Below are 12,700 nucleotides of genomic sequence, written 5' to 3' on the forward strand. Positions count from 1 at the left end.
CTTTCCCCCCCTTGTGATTGAAGCAATCCAGTGCGAGAAATGCTGCTTGCTTAGTGGATCAACAACACATTTAGAGTTCTATAGCTGAAATTCATGTGACCATTTGAGAGACATGTTTTTTTCAGTTTTGTTTTGTTTTTAGAAATGGTAGTTACTGATACTACACTTCAAAAAGTTTTGAAGGGGGGATTTGCTTCCAAATATGTTTTCCAGATCATTCATTAGTTCTCAGGACGGCTCCTAGGTGGTGTTTTACTTGCTGGTACCTATGTTATTTTTATGGCCACATGCCAAATTTTGGAAACAAAACCTGTTTTTCTTTTTCTTTGCCCTTTCCTCCCGCCCCCTATGGAAAATTTGTTGTAACAAATCATATTGTGTTCCCAGTCAGATGTCATCCACTTGGGTTTTTTGGAACGCACTTTAATCACAGCTTCAACCATATCCAATTGGAGAAAAAATGTGAATATACAATAGGTATATTGTATGTTTGTTACATATCAGCTCACTGCGGCTGGAAATTTCCTAAATAAAATAAGCACACAAAATTATTGATGAAATATCTCATTACCCCTTAAAATAGGCATAAATGTGTGAGAAAGTGGACAAGCCAAGCCTAATAAAATTAAAATATGCTGAATTTACTGTTCCTCCATTTTCTGAACAATATTCCCTACATCCAATAAAAATGAAACTCTCCGGTAATTGGTTCCTCGTACAGTACAATACAATTAATGTTTAGGAGTTAAATACCATAAACTTCCTTGGGCATATTTGCTGATGTATCTCTATTTTTTAGTTAGTCACATGTTTCATTGTTTAATGGGTTATCATGTGGGCTGTATTATAATCTCTCTTGTACGCGGGGTCCATGTGTCTGGCTTCTAAAGAGACTGCATGCTAATTTCTGATTTAACTGTGTCAGCTGTATCAGCTGACATACAGGTCAATGACAACCACCAAATCACAAGAAAAGAAAATTGACATGGTACGCTTTTATCAGAATGACAAAAATGGGAACCATGTGTTATCAGGACCACATACTGTAGTTTCTTTGTAAGGATGTTAATCATCTTTTAGAGCTACTGTTTGCGCCTTGGAAAAGAATGATCATATGACTAAACCCTCATCTTCCCCTCCCCCAAAATGAGAAAAAAAAAATTAAAACTGTGGATTGGCACAGCAAGATTTAGATGCTTTGTGGCTAAAAATGTGCCTAGTATGCTATGTGAGAATGTGTCACTGCTATAGTGTTGGACACTGAACTGAAAGTATCTTGATGGGGAACAACTGCCAGTGATTTTGTTTTTCGGTTACAAGAAAAATTGCCAAATCAGTAGTGCAGGGGGAGGTTCTCACGGTAGCTTGAATAAATCTGAAATAGACAGAGAAAATAGTGACTTCTATAATAAGAAGTTGGTGGTTTCAATTCAATTGCTGGGCCAAAACGGGTGCCTAAAATTGAGTCCCTGGGAGAATGTCAATGAGCCCATGGCAGCGAGCATCCCAGCCTGGTTTGACAGACGCGGGCTAATGGGGCTGCACTAGTGCTCTAACAATAGCTGTCTAGACAGTACTTTGAAGTCATGGCTCACGTTGGAGCTTGGGCTTTGAACCCTACTCCCTCCCCCCCACCCCCAAAGCTTCAGAGCCAGAGCCCCAGCCTGAGCCACAACTTCAAAGTGCTGTCTACACAGCTGTTTTTAGAGCACTAGCGTGAGCTCCGCTTACCTGAGTCTGTTGACCTGAGCTGAGAGATTTGCTGCCACGGGCTGTGTGGACATACCCTAAATCTATATTTGAGCACCTAAATAAAGTACATCTACACTGCAAAAACAAACAAACAACAACAAATATCCCTGTGACAGCAAGTCTCGAAGCCCAGGTCTACAAATTCAGACTCGTGCTATGGCACAAAAAATGGCAGTGTAGACATTCCCTCTCAGGCTGGAACTCGGGCTCTAAAACCTGGGGAAGGGAGGAAGGGTCTCAGAGCCCAGGTTTCAACCTGAGCGGGAACGTCTACACCACTGGTGGGTGACCTCCGGTCCGCAGGCCGCACGCGGCCCATCAGGGTAATCTGCTGGCGGGCCACCAGACAGTTTGTTTACATTTGCACGGCCACCCGCAGCTCCCAGTGGCCGCAGTTAAAAAAAATATGCAACTGGAACTGTGCATAGGTATGCTGAAAGGAAGTCAGGATACCAGGGTGTGTGCTGTCATGTGGTCCCTCAGTGGCACCTGCTCACTCTTTCTCTCCCCACCTCCTTCCCTGGTCGGGCCTGAGACCCCCACTGTCTCCTGTGACAGAAGCTATGCCCAAGTGCCCATCTATTTCCAGTCCTCCCATGGTATTTCAAACATCCCTACTTCCACATCATCAGAACCATCAAAGTAAAGTGTGGAAATGGACACTTTGAGTGGTATGAATGAGTGGTGAGAAGTGTTGCTGCGGCATACCTGCCTGTACCCACCTCCTTTGAGTACTCATCAGAAAAATATTTAAGTAATAAAAACATTTTTTTAAACTGAGCTATTTCTAAAGCTGATCAAACATGGGGGAAATGTGCATTTTTGTTCGGCAGGTTTAAAAAGGAGCAATGCTTCAGTTAATCAATGTTTTTGTAAATTTTTTATTTGTGAATTTTTTCATTTTTTTCTGTTTTCGTTCCTTCCTCCAATCTTTCTTATATGTCCATTTTTGCTAGTGAAAAGGGTGTGGGTGTGCGCGCGCAAAAACAATAAACTTAACAACCAAAAGGTTAAATTTTCCATTTTCTAATTTAATTGGGGAAAAAATTGTAGGAAAAAAAATCATGAAATTGATAAAAGGCCAATTTTAATGAAAACATATTTCATCAAAAATTTTCAACCAGTTCTAGTTGTTTCTATAAGGAGATGCAACCTAAGAATCCTGTCAAATATTATTATAATTTAACATTAGTGTGTAGCAGGATTTATATAGCAAATAAGTAAGACTGTGTGTCTGTCACGGAGGTCGTGGAAGTCACGGATTCCGTGACCTTCTGTGACTTCTGCAGTGGCTGGTGGAGCAGCCCTACAGCCAGCCACACTGGCCGCTGCTGGAGTGGCCCCGGGGCCAGCCGCACCAACTGCTCCTTGGGTGGCCCCGGGGACCGACCGAGCAGCAGCCGGTGCAGCTGGCCCCGGGGACCACTTGAGCAGCAGTACAGGGGCGGCCGGAGCAGCAGCCAGAACCGTGGCCCTGGGAGCAGCCGCTGGCCCTGCAGTCAGCCTGTGTATTGGCCAGTGGGGCTGGCCCTGGGGCCCCCCAGAGAAGAGGCCCCTTGGGGACCTCCCAGAGCAGCGGCGCCCCAGGCCCCCCAGCTAAGATTTAGTCAGGTATTTATAGTAAAGGTCATGGACAGGTCACGGGCTGTGAATTTTTGTTTATTGCCCATGACCTATCTGTGACTTTTACTAAAAATAAAATCTTTTACTAAAAATTGCTAAATTGTAGCCTTATGAATAACACAAAAGAGCTGGTAGCTCTGAAGAGCTTGTAGCCTATAAGAAGACAGGACACTGGAAGAGATTACAGCATGGTATAAAATAAAAGAGTGGAATGAGAGAAGAAGAAATTAAATGTTTGTTCCTAAGGGATTTTCTTTTAAATTATGACATTTTTTATATATTCTTTTAAAAATATTAGATCTTGGATAAAATATTCAAAAGCATTTAAAGTAATTTAGGGCCCTAAGTCTCATTTTCAAAAGTGAATTAAGCGATTAGGGACCTAAGTTTCTCTTGAAAGTCAACAGGACTTAGATTCCTAAGTGCCTAAATTACTTTTGAAAATGGAACTTAAGTTCGTAAGTTTCTTTGGTGCTTATTTAAGGTATGATTTTTAATTGATTTCGTTAAGCCAGTGCAAAAGGCTGTGGTACAAAAGGATATTTCAGTTTTAACTGGGCTTAATTCAGTTTTGCTTAAATTGATTAGGAATCAATTAAATTAGTTTAAAGCTAAACTAAAACAAGTTACTCTTAAACTGAAAATAGAATGTACACCTCTACCCCGATATAACGCTGTCCTCGGGAGCTAAAAAATCTTACCGCGTTATAGGTGAAACCACGTTATATCGAACTTGCTTTGATCCGCCGGAGCGTGCAGCACCGCCCCCCCGGAGCGCTGCTTTACCGCGTTGTATCCGAATTTGTGTTATATTGGGTCACATTATATTGGGGTAGAGGTGTATAATGCAAGGGTTTGTACTGGTTTAACTAACATCGATTTAAAAGCTGACAAGTTAAACCAGTGCAACTCTCTCATGTAGACAAGGCCTTAGACGATTGTTGTTTGAGGGACTGTGGCTGAAGGTGGGTTTTAAGAATGGGAAGGTTATAGGGCAGTGACATTCAGACCTCAGTGGTTCAGGAGCCAATTTAGCGATCAGCATTACCCAAAAGAGACATAGTAGTGTGAATTCATTGTTTCATTTCTATAGCAGGGGTAGGCAACCTATGGCACGCGTGCCGAAGGCGGCATGCAAGCTGATTTTCTTTGGCACTCACACTGCCTGGGTCCTGGCCACCGGTCTGGGGGGCTCTGCATTTTAATTTAATTTTTAATGAAGCTTCTTAAACATTTTAAAAACCTTATTTACTTTACATACAACAATAGTTTAGTTGTATATTTATAGATTTATAGAAAGAGACCTTCTAAAAACGTTAAAATGTATTACTGGCACGCGAAACCTTAAATTAGAGTGAATAAATGAAGACTTGGCTCACACTTGATGATCTGAAAGGTTGCCGACCCCTGTACTATATACTAATATTTAAACAGTATGATGGGGAATGTTTTGTGTGTGTGTGTGTGTGTGTGTGTGTGTGTGTGTGTGTATATATATATATATATATATACACTATGTGATTTAATTATTAACCAATCTAAGTTATTAAGTAAGCAGGATGATTTTACTATGCTATTAACCAATTGTAATTGATAAAATAATAATACTTGGTCAGTCATTTTGTTGTGAGAATTATATATATATTATATATATATATATAATTATATATATATTATATATATATATATATATATAATATATATATATAATTCTCACATATATATATATATATATAATATATATATATAATTCTCACAACAAAATGACTGACCAAGTATTATTATTTTATCAATTACAATTGGTTAATAGCATAGTAAAATCATCCTGCTTACTTAATAACTTAGATTGGTTAATAATTAAATCACATAGTGTTTTAATATCATATGCTGCCAAGAGCTGCATGAGACATATTAAAGAGCCACTTGCAGCTCACGCGTCTCAGTCGGAGTATCGCTGCTGTAGGGCATATAGGACCAGGGAAAAGATTCCAGGAAAAGAGGCATACAGAGAGAGCTGCTTGTGGGACAAGGGAACAAAGCGGGAATGAAGGGAATACCCAAGATCAGGTCCGCACAGCAGAGAAGCAGGAGACCAGTGATAATGTATAGATAGGCAGGAAAGGAGAGGAGCAGCGCATCCTTGAAACAAAGGATGAAAAGGCCTAGTCTATGCAGGTAAAATTTTCAGAAGTGCCTATGTGACTTGGGTGTTTGTCTTATTTTCAAAAGTGACTTAGGCATGCAGGGGCCTATGTCCCATTGAAAGTGAATGGGGACTTAGGCTCCTAGGTCACTTAGGTGCTTTTGAAAATTTTACCCTACATGTTTTTATAGAAAGCATTGGATTCACATCAGGAGATCCCAGTTTCTTCAGTTGCCTTTTTCCCCGTCTGCCTCCAAGGGGCTCCATGCTCTCGCAGTTCTCACATCTGCCATCTTCTTCATATTTTGAAAAATAATTGTACTCTATAACACTGGAACCAATCTCAGCACTTTGGCCACTGAGTAGTCTCCCAAGGCTGCTTCTGCAGCGGTTTGCAAATCAGACGATGTGTTACAGTGTCTGTGCATCAGCCAGAGACAACTTCCCCCCACACTCTCTTCTGCTCCACACAAACCACCCAAGTCCCTCCTCACCCTCATTCTCCCACAAACCAGGTCCATCCTCGCCTGCATGCTCCTCTGCAACTGCATTGCTTCCTTTTCCAGGTCACTCTGTGGTCCTGTATTTCCTCCCCCCCAAAATTTCTTCTCCCTCTTCACCCCCTTTTCCACAAACCCTGAAATCACCCTCTGAGGGATGGTCCTACAATCTGCACTCCCAGACTCCCAAATCTCTGTTTCATCCTGAGCCCTCCACAATCTCCAAAACACACCTTCATCCCACCTAGAGCTCCACGTGTAATACACCTCTCTCTCATGCCTGGCTCTACCTACAAGCTCTCTCTTGCTCTGTCCTGCCACCTCTGTCATTTTTGAGTTATGTTATTTGTCTAAGTGGTGCAAGTGGGAAATAAGTGTATTTGTAATTAAGAGGAATTTAGCAGGTAATCAAATCATTTCTACCTTTTCTCTTAAGATGCAAATTCCACCCCTTGCTCCACTCCAGACCCTTCCCTCTGGTTTGTAAAAAAACAAAAATACAGCAAATACCTGACTTTAATATTTCTTTTGTAGCAAAAGTCCAGGAATTGTAGCTGATAGTTTGGAACTTAAAGGAGCCTCACAAAATTCTGTATTTTTGGCTGTTGTCTAAAAGATAAAGGGAGACTGGTAGCCACTAATTCTTTCCCGATTGTAATACAACAGTATGTTGTGATTGTGTTTTGTAGATTGGCTTCAGTATAATACTACTGTTTGAAAGTGGATTGTTTGAGTAGTACAAGCGTATGACTGGTTTGGAAATAGCTGTTTCTAATAGCTGACTATCTTGTTTCACATTCCTAAAAAGTTCCCAGCACTTGGGAAAAGGATTGTTTAGATCTAAAAATGAGACATTTACTGAAGCATTAATAAAATGCTTAAGAAATGCATTTCCCTAAAATTTGTTAAGCATTAAATACAACTGCTCAGACAAATCTAAATGCCAATTCGGGAGAAATGTTAAGGACAGCTCAGAGAGGCAGTGCTCTCCAGTGGAGCAGGTATTGGGTTAGGAGTCAGGAGATCTGGGTTTTAGTCTCTTCTCTGGCCTGCTGTGTGACATTCACTGGGCAAGTCAGTTCTCCTCTCTTATTTCCCCCTCCCACTCTTTGTTTGTTTTGTCTTTTTAAGAGACAGAGCCAGTCTCTTGCTATGTGTGTGTACAGTACTTAGAACAATGAAGTCTGATACTGCCTCTACTCATTACTGTACCTGGTCTAAACTTTCCCGCTATTGTTACATTGGGTCAGTCGCAACAGTGGGAGCATTAGTATAGACTAGCCACAGGAGTTGCGATGGTGGGAAATGTTTGAAGAAACAAAAGCCTATAGTAGGCAAGAGCTACTTCACTTAATAAAAGGAATTTTAAAATCCTAGCACATAATGGTAGGAAGACAGTAATATTGAAGTCACAGAAATATTATGGATTCCAAAAGCTTCATGGTAGGGTCACAAAAGCTTTTAAGCTTTTGTTATATATGTATTGTTCTTAAAAATATTTTTGGAGCACTGGAAATGTGTCAACAACCAAAATAATAATAATACTTAATAATTAATGACAACAATAATAATAGTGAGCATGGAGAACATGGAGCACACAAGATCCTGGCTCCACACAACAGTGTTTCAAAAACTACACGTCAGTGCACATCAGCATTCATTCTCTGTGGAACTGAGGGAAAAAATCATTTTGGTTTTTTGTGTGGCTGGCACTTGCACAATCTGCCCATTTCTAGAACGAAGTCATTCGAAACGAAACAGGGATTTTCCTTTGAGGTTCTTGTGGCATTGGGAGTAGCACAAAGCCATGAATGTTGAGTCTGTTTTGGGGGATATTTTTCTTAGCTGTCTTTAAGACTTGCTGCTTCCGTCACTGGGTGATGTTCTAGAGTAGAAAATTTAAAGTCAAAGAATCACTTCATTCAATCAATGATATTAAACGGGAAATGGAATCCTAAATTAAATCAAGGGGATATTGGAAAATGTGGAACAATAACCTCGTTTGATTAAAAGTCAAAACCAAGTTAGAAAAAGAAGTGTGGACTGGTGGCTGGTGCAGAAATCTAGGAGTCAGGATTCCTGGATTATGTTGTTGGTTCTTACACTGCTTGACTATGCGTCCTAGAAAAAATAACTTTGGCCCCAGTTCAGGAAAGCACTTAAGTACAGTCTTAACTTTAAGCATACATATAAGTCCCATTGAAGATAAGTATGTGCTTAAGTGTTTTGCTGAATCAGGGCTTAATTTTTTCTGTCTCACAGTTTACCCAACTATAAATTAGTTTAATAATACTAATGCAACTCACAGGGGAGTTGTGGGGTTTAAGTGTTTATGAACCACTGAGATCTTTCAATGAAAAGTTGTGTATGGGTAGAGCACATTAAAAAAGGGCAACATAAACATTAGTGGCTTTCCTGAAAGCACATACACCAAATTTTACAACACAGCCTATTTACAGTATTTTAAAAGTATGAGTGCTTTTTCCCTGTTTTATGTTTCCTGGGCCTTACACTTGATGTCATCACAAATGTATCATTTAATAATAATAATAATTAATTGATAATCATGGAATGTTGCATTCTGCATGGCCTTTTAAATTGCTCTTTTATCAATTTGCCCAAAAAAGTATAATCCTGGAGGGAAACTTTTATTGTGTCCGCTTAATCAAATGTACTGCAACCTGGTAGAGTGCCTACCTAATAAAATGTTCTATGTCTCATGGTCTTATTTAAAATGGCTCATTCTATGCTGTGCTAATCATATCTATTAGCAGATCATTGGGCCATGCACGAATGGTCTGATGATCCTTATTAATTGAGTGGAAAGCTTTTAAACATTTTGTCATTTGGGCAAGGAATATAACGCATGTAACATTTCTATTAAGCTTGCAGCTCCAGCTTTCCCACTGGTTTCATTAGTAGGTGGACAAGAATAGAATTCATTTAAGAGTAAGACATTTAAAGGCAAACCAAAAGTGACTATTTTTTATAGTGAAATATGTCCTCTCCTTGTTTTTGTTTGTTTTGCAGTGAGGGGGCTACCTTTTTTTCCTTCAGATAATGAACATTTTTCATTAAAAGTGTTTGCCACTTTTTAAAAAACTTTTATTTTACTCCTACACTGTGTCTAGCACAGTAGGATGCTGAGCCTAAGCTATCTTCATTTTTGGTAAGAAGATAAATTAAGGCACCAATCCTGCAAAGGGATCTGGGAGGGGGCTCCTGAAACTTGTGCGGTGTCCCTTTGACTTCACACTCTTATGCCTTTTGCAGAATTGGGGTCTCAATCTGTAAAGCAAGATTGCTTCCATCAAAAGGAAAATATAGAATTCAAGAGTGTGCCATTTTTGTTCACATACATACTAAAGTTTGATCTGTGTGCTATTGAGCTTACAAACAATGATCTCAGTTTGGTTAACTTCATATTCTGGACCAGTCTATAAATTTGTCCCCTTCTAATACTGTATCAAGGTTATACTGTTCTCCTTTTCTTTTCTTTCTCTTTGTCTTTTTTTTTACTTAATTTTTTTTTTTTTTTTTTTTTTTTTTTTTGAAGTGCAGCCCTCTGATCAGTGCGTACTTTTTTTTCCATTTCCCTAAATACATCATGAAAAAGGATGAGGTTTCCGCCTTAATTGCTTGTGCCTTTTATTCACATTCCTCTCTCAGCCAGAATTGTGAAAAGAGTGTTAGTAAAAGGCTTCACAATAGAGCTTTTCATTAGGCCTCAGCAAAGCACACAAAAGAAGGCTTTTGGAAAGAGTGAATGCAGGAGTTTAATTTGCAGGTGGAGAGTAGATAAAAGGTGCTGACGCCTCTATTATTCTCTTACTTAGGTGACCCTTACCCTGTTCAGCTGATCCCAACTACCATGGCAGCTGCTGCGGCAGCAACACCAGGCTTAGGCCCACTCCAACTGCAGGTAAGTCTGGAAACAATGCAGCAGAGGCAAAGGTTAAGTAATTATGGAAAACAGTTTTCTTTTCCATTAGAACACAACAAAACTAACCATGTTTTCGGCACACTCTTTTCATTTAAAATGTACATTGAAGCTTAAAATAAATGTAAACCATCTTGGGGTTTTTTGTTGTTGTTGTTGTTTTAAACCTGTGGGGAAGATTTGTTTCACACCAATATTCATTTTGATTTTTAGATTTGAACGTTCACTCTTAACAGGCAAAACCATTTGTTTTCCTTTTTTGTTACAACATTCTCACGCAAGTCATAAAGATTGGTTACATGTAAACCAGCAAAAAGAAACACACTGTTAGACAGAAGAGCCCTGTCCTGACAAGCACTTCAAACTGCTTCAAAGTCACTTACTGTGATTATGTCTTTTTAGACTGTAAGCTCTTCAGGGCGTTGACTCTGCCCTCCTACATAGTGTTAAGGTACCCCGCATATTTTAGGTGCTGCTAGGACACAGGTAATTAATAATTATACTAATTTAACACACTATGCAATTATAAAATTATATTACAAACACACTACAGAATCTTGTTTGAGCCATGCTTAAGAGTTAGTCTGGAACCCAGATTTGTTTAGAGATGTGCCTGATTCAAAACCCTGGATACAAATAATCCTAAATTTGAGGGTGTTTGAAATCTGACCATGGTTCAGAATCAGAATTTTCCACATTTCCCTGTCTGTTCCAAATCAAACCCACCAGATCTAAACCCACTGTATATTAGGAAGTTTGATATCCAGATCCACAGTTTGAACTTTATGTTCTGACATATGTGATTGTTTCACATAATTGGGATCCAAATCCAAACTAACTTTAGTTTTGCAAAAACTTGACTGACATTTTTTTGTAAAACCAAAATCACCACTGAGGCTTTGTCTCTCCATTTACTATCTTTGGGCAAACCACATGGGATGCACAGCATTTATATCTGCTTGGAAATGCTCAACCATTATAAACTACAGGTGTGAAACCGCAATCTCGAACTAAATTAGATTAGAACTAGGGCAAACTGGACTTCATACAATTAGTTTGGACAGCACAAGAGAGGATGAGGGACAATTTTGATAGGCTTTCCTACAAAGTTAGTCAGCTGAGTTTCACAGAAATGGCTGCCCTTGTGTAAGCTGACACATTCCATGCACCACCATGAGCCTTTGTATGAAAAGGTACACGGTATGTTAATTTCTGATTCTGTGAGCTACGAATACCAAGGGCTGTTTAGGAGTCATCGGGACCATAAAAATAATGCAAAATATGTATGTCATCCTCCAGGAATGTCTTCTGGGAAATAACTTTAGCTCTGATAAAGTGCCTGTAATACTCACATCTCTCTCACACACACACAAACACACACAGAAAGAGGTGGGAGGAAGAGAGGAAAGGAAAGGAAAAATGGAGCTAGGTAAGGAATGAGAATATACATGAATGTAAGAATGGCCATACTGGGTCAGATCAATGGTCCATCTAGCCCAGTGTTCTCTCTTCCGATAATGACTAGTGCCAGATGCTTCAAAGAGAGTGAATAGAACAGGGCACTTTATCGAGTGATCCATTCCCCTGTCTTTCAGTTTCAGCTTCTAGAAGTCAGAGATTTAGGGATACCCAGAACAAGGGCTTGTGTCCCTAGCCATTGATGGACCTGTCCTCCATGTACTAATCTAATTCTTTTTGAACCCAGTTCAAAAGCATCCCCTGGCAATGAGTTCCACAGGTTGACAGTGGGATGTATGACAAAGTATTTTCTTATGTTTGTTTTAAACCTGCTGCCTATTAATTTCATTGGGTGACCCTTGGGTCTTGTGTTATGTGAAGGGATAAATAACACTTCCTTATTCAATTTCTCCACACCAGTCATGATTTTATAGACGTCTATCATATCCCCCCTTAGTTGTCTCTTTTCCAAGGTGCAAAATCCCAGTCTTTTTAATCTCTCCTCATATAGAAGCTGTTCCATATCTTTAATCATTTATGTTGCCCTTCTCTGTACTTTTTCCAATTCAACTATACCTTTTTAGAGATGGGGTGACAAGAACGGCGCACAGTATTCAAGATGTGGGTGTACCATAGATTTATATAGTGGCATTATGATATTTTCTGTTTTATCAATTCCTTACCTTATGGTTCCTAACATTGTGTTAGCTTTTTTGACTGACACTGCTCATTGAGCAGATGCTTTCAGAGAATTATCCGTGATGACTCCAAGAGCTCTTTCTTGAATGGTAACAACTAATTTATATCCCTTCATGTTATATGTGTAGTAGGGATTACGTTTTCCAATGTGCATTACTTTGCATGTGGGGAAGCAGAAGTTTGTATATCTACAGCTCTTTAGTTAGCAGTGATTTAGAATTGCTCTGAAATAAAAAGTCAGTGATAAAGGGGGTTGGAAGAGTCTGACTATTTCATTTCAGGACCGGGATTGGACAGTAACTCAGTAAGCACTAAGTTGAAGTATTCTGATTAGAATAACGATGACCATTCCATCATAGAAAATGTGATTTTGTTTGGATACTATTGGTTTAATTAAAATTTTCTGATGATTTTAGGGGATGAAGGATTGTAAAGCACCAAAGGCCTCTTGTCCCTATGCCAGTGAGCATGAAATAAAAGGACAGTACTGAGCAGGCTCCCCTACTGGTTGGCTTGCTCACCTGTGATTTGGGCTGGGAGTGGAGCAGAGTTTGGGAGTCCATCAGTGGGAAGAAGCTGGATCAA

General features: G+C 39.6%; 1 protein-coding gene across 3 annotated transcripts in view; it reads left to right on the forward strand.

Moving 5' to 3' along the window:
* Window positions 1-12,700, forward strand: part of SOX5 (SRY-box transcription factor 5) — a 306,808-nt gene that overhangs the window by 194,470 nt on the left and 99,638 nt on the right. For all 3 annotated transcript variants that reach the window (XM_065405070.1, XM_065405085.1, XM_065405079.1), the window contains exon 7: window positions 9,855-9,940. In XM_065405070.1, coding sequence (XP_065261142.1) covers window positions 9,855-9,940 — 86 coding nt within the window. The remainder of the gene's footprint in view (window positions 1-9,854; window positions 9,941-12,700) is intronic.

The sequence above is a fragment of the Emys orbicularis genome, chromosome 1 (genome assembly GCF_028017835.1).
Source record: "Emys orbicularis isolate rEmyOrb1 chromosome 1, rEmyOrb1.hap1, whole genome shotgun sequence".
NCBI lineage: Eukaryota > Metazoa > Chordata > Testudines > Emydidae > Emys > Emys orbicularis.